Below are 18,553 nucleotides of genomic sequence, written 5' to 3' on the forward strand. Positions count from 1 at the left end.
CCCCCCCCCCGAGCCACACCAAGAAGACTCTTAACGCCAGTCGCTTCTAGCTTGAAACTTTTAATTGCCTTGTAAAATAATTGACTTCATTCTGAATGTATAGCAAATTCTACCTGGAGTGTAGCTAAAAGAAAAACAAGAGGCAAAGATCCTGACATTCTGACACATTAGGCTCCACAGATCTCCATCCATCATACGGTAAATACACTGAGATGATCTCATGGCCAGCATGTTCTCTCTGTCTCCAAGCCAAATGTATTATTGTTATTATTGCTGTTATTTTTTTAAAGACTGCTTCCTCAGCTCGACAGCACGCCACTCCATATTTAAAGGTAAACCTGAAGAAAACAGATCAGCCGTGGCTGGTGCAAGATTGTGAACCAAGGTTCTTCACATCAGCAAGACCTGACCATCTGTGCGACACCGCTGCTAGACTTGAAAGGAAGCAGACTGCTTCAGTTTCCTCCTGGCAGCCATCACCAAATCCTAGAAGCAGTCCACAACGTATTTTCACTTATTTTCTTTTAGGTTGGGTTAAAACTGAGTTTTATTTTAGTACACGTGATTTCATATCTGTTATTCTTTATCACTCACTTTCCTGTGGATTTCTTTTTTTTTTTTTTTTTTTTTTGCTCTCAGTTTAAATGAATGAATACCTCAAACATTTTAGTCCTTAACCTTAGTGTTTAAACTCAGATTGTAGGCAGTTCATTAGCATCAGTTGGCAGTAGCCTGTCTAATCCAGACAAGATGTGTATGTCTCGGCTTTCCGGCGTCATTAGCATTCCTCATATTTTTGGCAGATGCTCAGTGTTTGGAAACTTTTTTAGCACCGTGTGTATAATATGATTTGGTTGGAGGTTGGGGGAGAAAAAAGAGACTGAAATGTTTAGGTATTCTTGTCACACTCCTCTTTTTTCTTCTTCTTTTTTTTTTTTTGTAGCGTCACTGAGTCCATTGAAGTAAATCAAATGTAGATGAATCAAAGGGAGAACAGGAGATCTGTAGCTATAGCTCAGGAAAGCCAACAGAAATATATCCAGGGACAAAGTGCAATGCTGATCCTATTTGTTTTTCTTTTCTTCTCTTTTTTTTTTGTCTTTTTTTTGTGTTTCTGAACGTGACTGTCTGTCTCCATGTGGTCTGTTTATCGCTCATGTCCGTGCAACAAGCACCTGTCCCAGTGTGTGTGTGGATATTTTAAATGGTGTGTGCATGGCTGCATGTGTGCCTTTTTGTTAACCTCTCGAGCCTCGTTGTGTTTACACCTTGTGTACATGCTTCAGCTGTCGGGGCTTATAGGCTTTAACCGGAGTGACCATGGAGTTTGTTCCACCGAGAGGGAACGTGCGATTTGCATTTAGAGCAGAGTCTGTCAGCCAAACGAAGACGCGCGCACGCACACACACACCTGCAGCTCAGCATCCCCGAGCTACACACAATAATGCTTTTGTCTCTCGCTGACAGCTATTTAAGTAAAAGAGATACACATTCGCAAACACTTTGGATGAAGGGAAGAGAGCAACTCAATTTAACAATGCCAGTCTCTTTTCAGTTGGTTTGATCTGATTTAAAAGCTGTCACAAAAGATAAGCCTCCATTTCTTTTCTTTTTTTTTCTTCTTTTTTTTTTCCACAGTCTGAAACGGGCTTTTATGGGTCACGCCAATTCCCCCCCCCCCAATTCACCCTGAGGCGATGTTAAAATGGACCACTATGTTAATAAAGATGAAAGTTTCCAGGATTGAATGCGCGGAGTCTTTAAAGCCTCTCTATTTCTGCACAGAGGTTTCGGTGTGTTGACTTTTTTATTTCATCCGAACTGACTTCATTGCGACGTGAGCTCAGTATGCAAGCGTGCAGGTAGCAAACCTGGAGTTTGTGTCTTCATTCTGGGTGTTATTAGCCTTTTTTAGCTGATTTTCAGTGAAGTTGCATTTTTGCAAATTATGCCAAATTTTCATGCATCTTTAATCAAGAAGTAGGTGCTTGCTGCTGAATAAGGTGATTAACAGTCTTGTATTTTGGCAGTTTGCTTCTGGCACAGAAGCATAATACAGCCTATGCAATACAGTCACATGGGATTGTCCAAGTAAATCCTCCGAGGCATGCTAATACGCGGCGTCTGATTTTTGGTCATAGCGTGTCAACTCGAGAGAGGCGACGTTCTCGCTGATCCAACACGATTCCACAGCCTTGAAATGAAGCCATGCTGCAGCATTGTGCGGATGACTAAAACAAACCTCACGTTTCCCTTCATGAATATGAAAACATGGTGTTCAGTATGTGCGAGTGCCGATCTGTAAAAGAAAATGAGAGAAGTTGCCATTATTTGTTTTCCTGCTGTGCAATGATTCCCTTTGATCTGTCTTGTGGAATATTCAAACTGTGATTATATTATACATTTGTAGATATGCCATTGTGTAAAATTCTGATGAGATGTTTTAAAAAAGAAAAAGATTGTGGAGGATGTACATACTATGTTTTCAGGGAATAAAAGGAGATGAGTCTTAAGTTCATCTTGAATGTTCTGCAGCAGTCTTGCTTTGTGCTTTTCCTCCTTCCTGTTGACACTAACATCTGTTGTCCTGGTTTCTGTTTATCGGGCGTGGTGGAATTGAGCCTAATTCAGGTGACAAAGCGATTTTTGCACCGAGATGACCTCCCTCTCAGTGACTTTTGTCAGCTTTAGGTCCCACTTCAAAAGCAGCGGTGTCAGCGGTACTTGAGGTCATGCACGTCGCTGTGCCGCTGTCCATCAAAGCAATCTTCCATTCAGAGGGTTTAAAGTCCAAACTGCTGCTTCACAGACATTCTCCTCACTGGACCTGAACGGCGCACCAAGCTGGAGCACGTCCATTTAAATATAAATATAAGTCCATACATTTTGGCTAATTTCCAGAAAGCAAATAGTATTTTTCCCTTTTCGCACCTTTTTAAATATGTGGACTAAGTGTCAACAGAACTTTGTTAGGTACACATGTTCTACTGCTTGTGAATCTAAATATCTAATCAGCCAATCATGTGGCAATGCATTTAGCGATGTAGACATGGTCAAGATGACCCACTGGAGTTCTAACTGGGCATCAGAAAGGTGATTAAAGTGATTTTGAATGTGGCTTTTCTGACCATTTCAGGAACTGCTTCTCTGCTGGGATTTTCCCACACAATCATCTCTACGGTTTACAGAGAATGATCAGAAAAAGAGAAGATATCCAGTGAGCGGCAGTTCTCTGGGTGAAAATGCCTCGTTGATGCCAGAGGTCAGAGGCTGCTCTGAACTGATAGGAAGGCAATGACCACTCATTACAACCAGGTGCCACTCCTGTCAGCTACGAACAGAAAACTGAGGCTACAGTTTTCAGGGCCAGAAAAAATTGAATAACAGAAAACAGAAAAGTTGTTTCCTGGTCTGACAAGTCTCCACTTTTACGTTTGGATGGTAGAGTCAGAATTTGGTGCAAACAGCATGCTAGCATGGATCATTGGTTGGTGGTGGTGTTATAGTGTGGGGGATATTTTGGGGGGACACTTTGACAACTGAGCATTGCTTAAATGCCACAGCCTCAGGATTGTTGTTAGCCATGTCCATCCTTTGATTACTAAAGCGTTCTGATCTTCGATGGCTGCTCCCAGTTCAGATCATCTCATACTGTTTTCTTGAACATAGCGGTGAGTTCAAATGAACTCCACAGCCACCAGATCTCAATCCAGCAGAGCCAGTTTGGGATGTTGTGGAACGGGAGCTTTGCATCACGGATATGCAGCAACTGTTTGATGCTCTCATGTCAGTAAGGATCAAAATCTCAGGAATGTTACCGGCCCCATCTTGAATCTATGTCACGAAGAGTTCGATCATTTCTGAAGCTAAAAGGGAATCTAACACATTACTAGCGAGGTATACCTAATAAAGTGTCTGTTGAGTACATGCAGACACAATCGGAGAAAAGCAGTGGATCTGACACAGGTTAAAGAGGAGTTCCAGGTTTTGTATCTTCAGAGGGAGCTTCCCAAAAACTGCCTCAAGTTTATTAGAGTTTGAGAGAAGGTGCAGTCTACCAGGCCACCTTCTAGCAGCTGAGGTACCATGGCTGCCGTTTTATGTCAAAATCTCAGTTATAAAAGCCTTTTTTGTTGAACAATACCCTTAGTCATGCTGCTCAGTCTGCTCACATCAAAATTTTGCATTACGCACATGCTGTCTCATGGTTATGCACATGTACAGACGCTGAAAAACGCCTACAGAACAACTGAAAGCACCCTGTCATCAGAAATATCATAATTTAGCGGCATAAACAAGACATTTCTTTCATTATTCTCGTCACGTAGGGGTGAAAGTTCCTATTTTCTCCACGGGCACAGTAGCAGGTTCAAATATCCAATTCAGGCGAATGGTTACTGAGAGGCTATTTTTAGCTCACAGATAGCGGATTCTCCTATCAGCTTAGATGACCACCCTTGAATTCATAAAGCATTGCCCATGTCCTTTAGCCGGAGCACCAACCTTGACAAGAGCTCTTAAGGTATAAAGATAACAAATCTATCCTGTCAGTCTGTTTTTTTACTGTTTCCCAGCCCAGATTTAGGGAGCCTCCTGCAGTAGCTGTAACATTAAGATAAAAAAAATATCTGAATATAAGCAAGTCCTCATAACGACCATCATTACATTCCACTTATTCTCTTTTAACTTAAGTGTTATGTAATTCTGTGCACAAAAATAACCCTTTAATTGGGAATATTCATGTATCCGTCTGGTCCGTCCTATCTGTAATGCTTTGATTATATGCCACTCTACGCTCTGCCTCTTCAGATGCTTTGTCTCGGCCTCTAACATGGAAATTTAGACAATTAATGTTCTCCAGAGCGGCGGTGCATTAACAGCCTAAATTTTTGTCTTGTTCGTTGAGATTTGTGTTTGATGAAAAGGTGCAGAGCTGCAGGTTTTGGCCGTTTGGACAACTATTCATGGTTTCACATTAAACCAGAGCTACATGTGGACGTGTCTGGACTTTGTCTTGTGTATGTGGGGCCAGACGAGATACAGTCAAAGCCTTGGGGGGAGTGATAACTGCAGGGAGTCAGCAAGAAAGGTAGCGATAAACCTTGAGTGTGATGAAGGCTTTTTAAACGGCCCGGAGTGTAGTTTCAGTGCTCGGGAGCGGTGCAGGGAAACCAAGCAGAAACTCTAGCTTTATTAAAGAAACTCTAGCATTAAAGGAAAAGATGCCCTGAGAAAGCCTGAACCTGTGATTCCCACTTGATTTGTGGCCCTGCTGGAAAATGCTGGAACTCATCTGTAACAAAACAATACTCTACCATGCACACTTTTCAATGTGGTTAAATAACCATAATTTATTAACAATTTATTAACACTTTTGCTCTGCATGTTTGATCACTCATCTAAATGAGAAGTTCAGATAAACAAGAGACGAGCTGAGTAGGACTGGGAGGAATTGCTGGTGGGACACAGTGACCTTCACTGCGAGGGGTTAAAAACCCCAAAGTCACAAAAGGGCACTTTTCCCCTTTTAGACTCAGCTTGGTCTCTCGGGAGCTTTGAACGCTCTGTGAAGCCACTCATCATGGGAGTGCAAGTCCACCTCTCGAAATACAACGCTGTTGTGAAGGACCAATCCATCTGACCATGAGTGATTCATTATATAAGAAAGGGACTTGGAAGGATTAGAAGGTGCCAAAAAATAAACATCTCCATATAAAATGCCTTGCGGCGCTGACATTTTATATGTGCGGGAAGATGTGGACTTGGTAATAACACTTGCTTCCATCATTGTAGTCGCTGGAAAGAGGAGTTTAATGTTGGTAACCTAAATATTTTGACACTTTCAGATGACATCACTCCGTTTTATTATGAAACTGGAGCCAGCAGTTCATCACAAGCCTAGAAACAAGGAAAACTGCTAGATTATTTTTGTCCACTACATGCAGTACTGCAAAACTGGTTTGAGTCACACTTGATTTCTTTACATTTTTTGAAGTAAGAAATAGGTACAGCAAGTAATTGAAACATATGCAAACATACATGAGGATGCTATCTACGTATAAGGCAATATCAAGCCTAAAAGTCAATATTTGGTATGACCACCTTCGTTCTTTAGGTAGTCTTCAGGAATAGTTAAAAGACATTTTAAAACTCCCCTTTGGATGTTGTCTGCCTTTTTTTTTTTCCTGTTCTCTGTCACGATGATCCCACACGGCTTCAATGATGTGCAGGTCTGGGCTCTAGGGACACCAATCCATGACTGATGGTGTTCCACTGTGTGCTTTTCTATCCAGGTATGTATTTACCTTAATGGCAGTGTGTTTGAGATCACTTTATAGATGTTATTGCATAGTAGAGCAAAATATGATGGTACTTTTCTTTGTTCTGTTCCCCACCAACAGCACTTCAGCCCTACTCAGCCCTAAGCTATGACAGAGCTTCCTCCATGTCTAAAGCCATTACAGATGACTGTTCTTCTGCTCTAGATGGCTTTTCATCCTTCACTTGTCCAGTTTCCTCAGTTTTTTTAAGGACACACTGCACAGCGGGCTGAGATTTGCTAAATTTCCAACTAATAGCGCTTTTGAAATCTCATTGTTCATGCAAAAAAATCCAATTTAAATCTGCCAAACTGTGTGAACGTTCACATTTTTCATAGATTCAACTAAAGAAATGTGAACAAATTATGTGTTTTTGTGAATTCTGCCTAAAGGTATAATTTAAACGTTGTTCTTTGATTAGTCATCTGTTATGTGTAGACACAACGCTGCCTCCTATCTTGAATTAAGAGCCTTTTTTATACTTGAATGTAAGTGTTAATTGGTTTAACAAATGAAAAACAAAAAGAAAACTTTGAAAGGCTTTTGGGAAGAACTATTGCTGAAGATTCCTTTCAAAATTACATGAAAGTCTTGCTTTTGGAAGCAAAATGTTATTGCCTAATAGAGTAAGCCTGCATGGGTGGAGATGGTTTCTGCTACCTTTGAAGAGAGGCACCTGCTTCCCAGTTGCATCTTATCATAATAACATCTTGTGATCTAACCTTAGTGTCCAAATATTCTTTTAATCATGATCTTTGTTGGTACTGAGTCTCATCCTGGACACTAAATCTCAAGCAGTCAGACAATGACTCATCAGCTTCTTGGGATTCGAGTGTAGGATTTAGAAAAAGGTCAAGACTGAGGCTGGCACGGCAAGGAGCGACTTGGGGAGAAAGTCGGAGAAGGCTTTAAAGAGCCGCAGTGCATCGATGCTTGATATGTTACTCATTTCATGAGAGAAAGAATAAAAATGGAGGAAATGAAGAGGAGTACTGCACTGATCAGTGTGTTCATCTATGACTGTCAGATGGACTCTTAAAAGAAACATTTATGCTGATGTACCTTATCTACCCCAAGGCTGTTTGGATAGCTTATTAGTGCCAAGTTCTTTGATTTAAAAGCTGCACTGTTCCCGGACTTGTTTGTTTGGTATGTTTGTTTGTTTGGTATCAATCTGCCCTGAGCTTTGTTCTAAAAGGAACAAAATCAGCTTCACTGATGTTAATGTTCGATATGAAGACGAAATGTACCTCAGTCGTTCCTGTTCCTGTTGCAAATGTTCCAAAAAGCAGTTATGCTTTCATGAATGTACTACGCGTGGCTTATCATTTCCAAAGTAAGTCAGTTTGCATCACTAAAGTTGAGCATAAACGCTGACCATCGCTGACCACCTTCACCCAATCTTCATGCAAGCTACAATCGCAGCAAGCCGAAGCCCAGCAGATGGAGACCGCAACGTGCCAAGTTCACACGGGCAATCCAAACAGATGGACACATGAAGTGTAGCACCTGCTTTTGGCAACGCACCTCAACACGTACAGCTTGAGTTAGAGTGGAAAAAAGTCACAGGGGATTTCAATCTTACAGGGTTGAGAGGTTTTGATTAGCCAATAGAAGTCGAATTTTGATCATCAGAGAGACGTGTGCCAGCTACAGGGTCTGTATGAGTTCACTTTGAAATGGTTTACATTCATAAAAAAAGATAAGCTTTTTTTTTTTTATCTTTGTGGAGCACTTTTTATGATCCTGTTGCATAAATTTAGCATATCTGTTGTTTGGGTTTGATAAGACTGTAATAATCAGCAATCAGCAATAATTACCTCCAGGTGCTGACATTTGTAGCTTTCAGAAATTTGCGCTTTTGTTTTTCTCGCTCAAAGATTGTAACAGCCTCCCCTGGAACACCACCCGCTGAAGAAAATGATTATTTGCATTAGCATTTTACAGAAACTGTGTTTCTAATCATGTTTCTGTTGGATCTATTTATTATTTAGAGGATGCTTAGTGAAAAACATCATGAAGAAAATGTATGTCAGCAGAGATTCATCAAGATTCACAAAGATTGCTCTAATTGTTGCAGGGTTTTTTTGTTTTTGTTTTTTAATCTACTTGATGATTTTGATATTTCTCTCGGTCTTTAATCAAGAGCAGAAGGCTGTAGGAGGTGGTTGGCATTGACAATATTCATAATCTGGACAAGAATCCATGCAATAACTGGATGAAGCTTCGCACCTGTTGGCCGAGAGGATCTGAAAGCACTCCAGACACTCCCTTGAAGTTTCAGCGCAGCATTGATGAAGTGCTTTTGAAGGTCATGAAAAATGTCCTTACAAAATATCACCATATTTCAGAGACTATAAATAAACAAAAGGTTTAAGAACAGTCAAAGGAAATGAAGTTAAGTAAATATTTTCTGCACCTATGAAACAGGAAAAATCCAGCAAAGACCTGACGCAGCACCTGAGATGAGCGTTTGGCCTTTTTAGTTGATTTGTCTACTGGTCACTGAAGATTTATCAGAAATGGTCTCACTGGTAGCTGGCTGTGAAGAAGCCATTCTTAAGGAAGGGAAACGGCTGAGCCAAACTGCTCCAGAACTGGGTTGAAAAATAAGTGGAAAATTTGACATTTTGGGGTTACACTGTTGTCCCTATGTAAGGGGAGGTTCAAATGTTGTACCAAACATTGACTTTCAATCTTGTTACTGCTTTTTTCTCATACACTGTAATTCCATTCCTGTTTACACATCTGTTAGATTGTTGCAGCTATTTTACATTTTTCCTACTAAAAAATTAAAACGTTTTGAGTGGCTCAAGGCTTTTGCACAGTTCTAAAAGTCTATAACCTGCCCAGTGCACGCATCCTGTTTAATAATGTACCAGACTGTTGATTGTTGATCTCTAATTTGCTTGGACCTTACTATTGACCTCCTCGAATAAGAGCAATTTCAGTATTTGGAAGCAATTTCAGAACTTTTATCAAGCTATCATGAAACAATGGGAGAACAGATCTCGTCTGACCGTTAAACTGATTGGCAATCAAGTGTCCAATGACTTTAGAGCATCTAAAAATGTGGGACTGTGTATAAAAATGACTGTAATTGCTAAACAGTTGATGCAATACTTGTTAAACCCCTCGAATTGAAGCTGAAAATCTGTATTTTAATTGCATATTGATTGTTTGATTTAAAATTCACTGTTTTGATGTACAGAAGCAAAGATGCAAAAAAAAAATGTGTGATTGTCCAGAAATGTATGAACCTAACTGTGGTCACTTTCTAGTCAAAACATGATAGGAGTTATTATTCTTGCTTGGGCTGTGTTAGGTCTGGATCCCGGATGAGCCCCCAAATGTGTTACATCCCCTAAATTAAAAACTCATGGAAACCAAGTTTAACAACACAAAATAATGACTCAAAAAGCAACAAACACAACATAAAATAAAGCAAAAAACCCACCATCAACCAAGCATCCAGTGGGCTGCTGGATTAAAGCCCCAAAACTAATTAACAAGTGACAAACTTGAAAACTGAGGCCTATAAGTTAATAGTTGATCATGAAAAAGTGAAAGAAAAAATTCTAGAATTAAGTATGCTGATAAATGGTGGAGGAGAAACAGCTTGTTCCAACATGTACATGAGCCTCAGCACCTAATCAGGACAATTAGGACAACCAAAACAAATAATTAATTACCAGAGGGAGAATTTACTGAAACATGGGGGTGTACGTAACAGTAAAAGATCTAAACATCTGTTTTTGAAGTTTATCATAAAACCTGGAAACAATGACTATGTCCAAAGGTCAGAAATTGTGGCTGCTGAAGTCTCTGCCATTCCAACAGCCAACAAATGTAACTCCTCCATCTTTTTTTTTTTTTTAAAGGTTTTTACCCTTATTTTATATGAGGTTTTAACTGTCGCAATGTATTTGCTGCAAAGATGAGTCTTTATTTAACACTATTTAACCTACAGCAAGAAAGAAAGTTATTTACTAAAGTATTGAGTACTGCCTTCCTTACACCCATCTTCAGCACCCAGTGATCTTGCAGCGGTAACAAAGGAGTGTTTAGGTGTTGCACAGAGATGTGGATTGTAGGGATATAGGAATTTTATGAGGGACATTATTCAATTCCTTGTAAATGGTCTCAGATTCCACAAATTATGTACAAGATGTAACGAAGCACAATTCAATTAGGAGTGTTTACTAATACAACCCCGTGTTTAACCCTGATCTTTGCCTATCACAGTTAAATATATTACACTCCAGCCTGGACTGTAAAATACCACAGAGACATGTGGGTGAAACACCAAGGGTAAATCACTGGCGAACACGAACATATTTCTGAATGTAAACACCATATGGAGTTATGACCTCTGCTCGCACAGAGGTCATGTTGGTATCGCTTTATCTACTTCGACTTGGAGCAGCCAAAATGTCTGCTGATACACATGCAATTTGAAACAATTACTCTTAAAACCACTGATTAGCTCCTCCATATGTGAGCCCACAGCTAATCTGCCCAAACGCAAACTTCCTGCCAAACAAACAAATGCTTAATAATGAAGCAGGTCTTTGCCAGGAGGCCATCACTGACGCTGGCTGCACTGATGTTGTTATTCGTTTTTCTGAAAGCTGGGTCTCATTCACACTCATTAGTTCACCCAATCATATCTAAACATTGTTCATTAGCCAGAACAGCTGAGCTCAGTTCCATTCAGTTTTTCTGGCCTAATTGAAATGTACAGCTCTGGCTTTTTGGGAGAGCATCATTAGCACAACACGTCATGCTAATGCATTTTAAAGACGTCCAGCTTAAGGGCTGATTAATATTCCCCAGAAAGAACTGCAAATCTCTCCTGTAAGAGCCACTTCAGAACACCAGCTGCCATGGTGTTTACTCAAATATTTTCTATAGGCTTTCAGAGTATCGCTCGAGGAAAATGGAATCATCAAACAGCATGCTGGAGAGGTGGTTAACCTGAGTGAGAGTGGATGTGGGTGAGAGCTTAAAACATTTGGGGACATCAAAGCAACAGCAACATAAAATCCCCCCTACTGTTATTTTTTTTGTAGTAGTAGTAGCTCCAACCTTTACTCATGTTTTAAAGTGTCACCACATAAATTTTACCACTAAAGCTCAGCTTGCCCATCCTGGGGAGAGCTTCTCTGCCTGTGTAATGCCTCTTTTTCTGTAGCTTTTCAAAGTCTGAAAAAAAGGGAACCTTGCTGTTAAAGTCATCACTATTTTCTTGGCTTGGCTTTGAAACTCTGCGTTTTTACCAGTTAAGCTGCATATGTTGGATCGCTTTTTTGACCATCCTTTCTAAAAATCTATCTCTGATGAACCTCCAGGCCCCCACCCACCCACACATCGTTGTTTTTGTTTTTAAAACAAAACAAAAAAAAAGGCTTGTATGCAAACCACAAATGAAGTGAAGACACAAAATGGCAGGGGCGGAAACGCATAAAACTCCCAACATCAAATTGGCATGTTTAGTAGTGCAATTGGATTAGAATATGATGTGGATTAGGAGAAACAGTGGGCTTTTTTCACAGACTGGAGCCATCTTTGTATCCCACAGCAGAGAAGGCCCTGGTTAAAAGGTTACACTTGTAAATGTTTAAATAATAAAATGAATACAGGTGAAATCCATTTAGATGCTTTGGTTTCAGGATCCTGTTATTGCGCATACAAGCTCAGGGTCACGGATTAGTTGGAAACTTGAATAGAGCAGAGCCACCTTTAAGCACACTAACACCTGTGCTTTTCCAGTTAGTCAGAGCGTGTGCCGTAAAGTGGGCTCACCTCACCCCCGTGCGCAATTGTTTCCTCTGACAGCTGTGAACTGAGCTTACAATATCGATACACCCACGAGTGGACTTTAATGAAGCATGCAAACAAACCCCTATTTATCCCTGCAACATTAAAGCGCACAAGAAGCATTGTTCAAGAGTCGGATTTCGTGGCTCCCTTCTCCACGGTGGCCAATCAGATTCCTCTTCCTCCCAGCAGCACAACAGCATCTGACATCACGCCAATTCACAAATCCTGCAAAGCGCCGTTTACCTCTCGGTGCCACGCTGTTTAATCACAAAATGCTGCTCTTATTAGTCTCTTAGTACATTGTGAACGAACCGAGGTTGCCGAATGTGATTACATTTCAATCACTTCTCCTCTAGCATTTCAGAATTTCTGCAGCTCCCTGTGGAGTCAAACCTTTCCACAGTAATAATAATAATAACAAGACGAAAAATGGGTTAAACAGCAATAAACAGTAAAACTTTCTTTTATTTTCACAGACATTATAACACACCACCTCACAACAGCATGTAAAGCCAAAGACAAAGGGAGAGGCTCAAATTCCTCTTGGGCACTAAACAGCACATTATGTACAACGGGCATTAGAATCAGCCTCACAATTACTCGTTTAGTTGTAAAAGACAGCGCGGAATAAATAGGCTATTTTACACCAATGTTTAATATAAACAAATACCTGTCGTACAAATTGCACTTGCCGATGGCTGTGAGGTAAAATACTTCGTGAGCTCTACATGACTGCGATACAGTCACTCCGACAAATGCCTTGATCTTATCCAGTGCCTTTAAATAACAGTTCATTGTAGTGCGCCTGAGCGGTGATGAGCGAATGTTTACGCAGGAACCTGGAGCGAGGATCGGACTCTCACTTCCCCATTATAACGCATAAATGCAGAAATCAGCTGTTTATCGAACAAAATCAGAACTGAAAAGTTGATATTTATATCAGGCATAAATCACAGGAGTGCGACTCCGCTCTTTGGCTGATGCACAGATTTACTGGATTTCAAATTCGGCACCTGACAGGTTTGTAATCACAGAAGCTTTACAGCCACTTCATTTTAGGATTGATGAGCTATAATTTTGGCAAATTTCATTTTCTCTTTTACACTAAACTCTCTCTCTGAGCCAAAGGAGATAATGGGAAAATATTTATCCTGATGCTTTAAAATGGCTTTCAAACACGTTTCTAGCATTTTCGCCTGTTGTTTGAACTCAAATGATCCTGTTTGTTGTTGCAAAGGTCCCCGTTGAAATGATTAAATATGGCTCTTACGCACTCCGTCTCCAAAAAGAAACTCGCCTATTTTGTCATTATCCCCCCCTCCCCTATCACAGCTGTGATTCGGAGTGAGACAACTTTCCGGTCCCCAGGCTACTATCACTGTTGTCCAAGCCGGCGCAGTCTGACCACATCCCCAACGTTCCGGGCTCCAGAGAGGAGACGAACCCGCCGGAGCATCGGGACAGGTCGCAGGAGCTAATGTGTAGCCTGCGGTCGGCTTGCCTCGGGCAGCACAGCAGCCTCTTAAAAGCCTTCCTGAAATCTGGGCTTCGGCAGTAAATTATGGGGTTAAACGCAGAGTTCACGTACCCCAGCCAGTTCAGAAACACGAAAAGGTCCTTGTCCACCACCTCTGCGCAAAAAACCCTCACGACGTTCACTATGAAAAAGGGCAGCCAGCACAGAGTGAACGTTCCCATGATGATGCCAAGCGTTTTGAGCGCTTTCTGCTCCCTGAGTGCCAGGATCTTAGACGGCCTCTTCTTGCACTTGGAGGTCAGTCCGGTTAAGGTGTTGTGAAACCTACCCTCGCACTTGTCGATCTTCCTCAGCTGCTTTTTCGCCTCTCTGTACACGCGGGCGTAAACAAATATCATGACCAGGAGAGGAATGTAAAAAGATATGATGGATGAGGAGATGGCGTATGCTCTGTTTGTGACAAAGTCGCAACATTCGGGGTCCTCGTAGCAGTCTGTGTCCACGCTGTCCCGAGACCAGTGCATCAGGATGGGCAAGAAGGAGACCAGCGCAGAGATCGCCCACACCACACACACCACCGCTTTGGCCCGGGCTTTGGTTAACAAGCTTTGGTAGCGGAAAGGTGATGTGATAGCCACATACCTGTCTATGGCGATAACGCACAGGGTCTCGATGCTGGCGGTGACGCAGAGAACGTCCACCGAGATCCAGAACTCACAGAAAAAGGTGCCATACAGCCACGAACCGCGCACCGCGAGCGCCGCGCCAAATGGCACAACCAGGAGCCCCATGATGAGGTCCGCGCTCGCCAGCGACACGATGAACACGTTGGTGAGAGTCTGCAGCCTCTGCGTCCTGGCAATGGCCACGATGACCAGGATATTTCCGAACACGATGGACAGGACGATCAAAGCCATAACCACGCTCATGCCCGCCATCCACTGCTCGGACGCGGCTGCAGCGGAGCCCGGTGAGTCGGACGTCTCGCTCCCTGTGCCATTCTGGAAGTTCACTGGCGAGGACGCGCCACCACCGTCCCCCATGACGGGCTGCTGGGCTGTGAGTGGAACCAGGTCGAGATCATCAAAGCAGCACTAACAACGCCTTCACAGTCTATAGCTCTACTCCCACTGCGCGCCAACTCCATCTGGAGCGCCTCTCAAGTCCTCAGCCTGCGTTGGCTGCTGTAGCGGCCGGGACAGCAAAGCGCGCGGTGACATCATTGCTCCTCACGACCAATCAGGCAGCTCAGCGGGCAAACGATCCCAGCGGTGAAGTTGTGGAAGCAAACAAACACCTGAACCTTAAAATTTCAGTCAGTCTCTTTTTGGTGTCTTCACCAGTTAACGCGCATGGACGAATAAACCAAACTTTTATTAAGCAGGAGAAGCAGATGGTCACTCCCCAAACTGTCCATAACTATCATCGGTCCAAAAATCTTGTCGGTTATGGAAACACGATTAACCAAATATGGAAGTCCAGCAGGACATGAACTACAGGGATTTCGCTGTTTTCATCACTGGCGAACCACAAACAAAATTTGTTTTTCCACTTGTCCGTTTTATATTTTTATCGCTAAGAATACATTCCGTGGGCATGAGGTCAGGCCCAACAACGGATCTGTGGTCCTTCCTTCACAGCAGCTGTATTATGGTAAACTTCTTATCTCCAATCGCAAGTACAGAAGGCTATAAAGCAGGGGTTGACTCACAGCTATTCAGTCCACGCATCACTGCAGAGATAAACATTCCAGGTCAGTTCCAGGTCATTAAAAATGATTTTTCTGACCTACACCTGAACCAGGTTTTAAATTATGGCCGAGATGGAAGAAAGACAAGCCTAGTAGTGAGCTTAGTTAAAAAAAAAAGAAGGAAAAGAAAGAAAAAGAAAAGAAAAGAAGGCGTTCAAGATAAAGAAACAACAACAAAACAATGAAAGGAAGGTAGATTAAAGGATTTTCTTATGCAACGATGCCATTTTTTTAATTCAACAGACTTGGAAAGAAACAATTCATACTTTGGATGAATATTGTTTCATCTTTTAACTCTATTCATAAATTAATCAAAAATCATTTCAGGAACACTGTCAACCTACTGTCAACACGCAAGACTTGCTAAAAAACACTGGACTGATGGGGCTCTCCATTGCCTCTTACTTTATGGCCTGCTCTCTGAGGCCATAAACTGTTTATTTATATGCAAGTGAGTTTCCAGTATGGAGACATTACAACCTAAATAATTTAGGATTTGAGCAAACTGGCAGGAGTAAGGCTGTTCAACTCATTGTTGGTGCCCACTTTCAAATCTGACCACTACTGTAGGCCAACAAAGGTCTATCAGAGGGGCATTAAACAGAATATCAACTGAAAGTTTGGGGCCTAAAAAAAGACATTTTATTCACGTTAGTGTGGGAAATAAAATATATAGTTTCTTTATGGTTTTTGGTTAAAATGAATAAATAAATAAACTCCATTTATCTTCTTTCCACCTCTGTGGTGGCAGAAATTTCCAAGAGCTTGAAATCAAACCCTATAAAACATAAACATGTGCATTAACAGGAGTGGGAAGACTTTTTTTTTCCTATTAATGCTTTTTAAAAAATCTATGGTCTGTTTTTAAATAGAAGAAATTCCTTTTTTGAAGCTTTCATCACAGGACAATGACTGTTAAAGGCTTAAAACGATTCCCTCACTTTGCTGATGCATCGGCTCCTCTTCTCGGCCACGTTTACACCTCTTCGGCGTAATTCAGATGTTCAGCAGCTCGTTTACTTTCATAAAAACGTGCTCATGGAAATGCTCTTGACCACTCAACAGCAGCTACCTCCCACATAATCTTTGTGCAAGCTTTGAATGTCGGAATGAAGAGAAGTGCTGCTGGTTAAGCTTTGGTTGATCTCATATGTTGACACCAGCGCGGAGTCAAAGGTCAAAGTTGATTTCATTATTTGAAGTGATGGTTTTCCCCGTTTATGGATCGAGTTCAAGAGTCTCTGCAGAGGCAGACAAAGCGATGTGTTCGAGTGAAGCTGCAGAGCGTTTTGTTAGCGGTTCTGCTCATCAGAAAACCTGCGTTTCAAGCAAACGTTCCTCACACGCCGCAGCCTGGAGATACGGCAATGATATTTTATCTCTTACAGTGATATGATCTTAATGGAGCCCACTCAGCCACAGTGAATGGTGAATAAATGTTTCTGCAGGAAAAAAAAAAGAAACTGTGGAGAAACTGAAATTTTCTCCTTCACCTGGCCCCAAAACACCCCGCCAATATTAAATGAGCCATTTTATTTTGAAATCACCTTTTACGAGCAGTTAATTCAATAACAATAAACCAGTGTCAGTTTCACAAATCCTGTGAGTGTCATAAGAGGCACATGGCTCTCAAGCCCCTGAGAAAGCTTTTTAAAAGCCCTTTTTGTGCTGGTGAAAGGAGCTGTGTGCTGGTGAAGCTCTTATCTGATCACTCACATTCAAACTCCTTACTTGGGGGGGTGATCTTGCAGTTATATTAATATTCATTTTAATGTGTTATAGCACCACAAGTGAGAGAAGAGGTGGCAGCTTCGATGACCCGAGCGCCTTACCCGACTGGGTATTTTATCCATGTACTGTGTTGATGTTTTAAGTTTGCCAAATGTTAACTGAGGCTCTGTGTGTGTGTGTGTGAGTGTGTGAGTGGTACAGGGTTAATTGTGCTGCCAGAATGACAGTGAGGAAAGCAGCTGATGGGACAGAGGGATAAAACAGCAGGAAAAGACTCAGAGTGAGTCAGGAGGCCAATAATAGCTCCCCGTCTTAAGCGACCATGTCGTTGTAATGTTTATCTTTGCATATTAAAAGTATCTGGTTAAAGACAGATTCATTTGCTTTTATTTCTGATTTATCCTCAGGTCTGAGACACAAGAGCTCTTTTTTGTGGCGGTTCTAACTTGTGGAGTTTATCTTCGTGTTAAAAAAATACACATAAAAGAATCACAAGATGACCGTCCACATCGCTGCTACCCACAACACATTCCACCTCAAGTCTGGGATTTTGTAAAACACTAATATTACTCCCCTGGGACAGTTCTGAAAAGACCTTTGAAGCTTTCCAGAGAAAGGACCATTTTTAAATAGCATTTTGCAGCTCATCCCATGCCCAGAGTGCATAAAACAAGAAAGTGCTTTCACAAAGCCCTTAGTGCACCCCGGGGACAAAAGAATTTTCAAGTTGTAGATCTGGAGCTAGGCTCCTGGCATGATAGGATAAAAGGATGGAGATAAAAGCGGGCAGCTTACCTATCAATGTCTTTTTCAATAAACTGTAATTTTTGCTCTTCTGGCAGAGCGAGCAGCAGCCTAAAGATTCCTTTAAAATGCAACGGAGCTCCCAATAATGTCACATATTCCAGTAAATGCAATAAAGTTTTCACTTGGTTTGATAAAAACATGTAATAATCTGACAAAAAGGGGAAGAAAAATCAAATGGCTCTTTGTTTTCAAACTGATTGAAAAGAAAAAAGTAATTTCAAAACTAATTCTGACAGATGATGGAACAAACCTGTTAAAATAAATGTGCTGATTTTGAATTTGTTGCCAGAAACACCTTTGAAAATAGTTGAGTTTTGATCTTCCTTGCAACTGTGTTGCATCACATCTTATTTTCTTACCAACAATCTATACTCTGGACTTCAGACAGGCCAGTTTGGTACAAAGAATTTTTTTTTATTACCACGCCATTTATTGGAATATGTGCAGAACGTGGCGTGACATTGTCCTGCTGAAATTGGCATCCAAGCATCCAATGGCTGGATTCATATGTTGCTCCAACACCTAGATTTTGATTCAGCATTAATGGTGCCTTCATAGATTTGGATTTCAGTCACTAGTGCAGGAACTGAAAACTAGTTTAAATTCTGTGTTTCGCACCGGTCCACCTTATATGAGGCCTGGAAA

General features: G+C 41.5%; 1 protein-coding gene across 1 annotated transcript; it reads right to left on the minus strand.

The window, feature by feature from the left end:
- Window positions 1–12,577: 12,577 nt before the first annotated feature.
- On the minus strand, window positions 12,578–15,029 carry adrb1 (adrenoceptor beta 1). The gene has a single exon (XM_005747395.2). It carries the CDS (start codon window positions 14,661–14,663, stop codon window positions 13,470–13,472), a length of 1,194 nt encoding a protein of 397 aa, XP_005747452.1. The 5' UTR covers window positions 14,664–15,029; the 3' UTR covers window positions 12,578–13,469.
- Window positions 15,030–18,553: the final 3,524 nt, after the last annotated feature.

This window comes from Pundamilia nyererei, unplaced genomic scaffold (genome assembly GCF_000239375.1).
Source record: "Pundamilia nyererei isolate P.nyererei 1_Seehausen unplaced genomic scaffold, PunNye1.0 scaffold00196, whole genome shotgun sequence".
Classification (NCBI taxonomy): Eukaryota; Metazoa; Chordata; class Actinopteri; order Cichliformes; family Cichlidae; genus Pundamilia; species Pundamilia nyererei.

Bases quoted from the DNA above. Each gene is read 5' to 3' on its own strand.
- adrb1 (XM_005747395.2), bottom strand. From the start codon at position 14,663: ATGGGGGACGGTGGTGGCGCGTCCTCGCCAGTGAACTTCCAGAATGGC.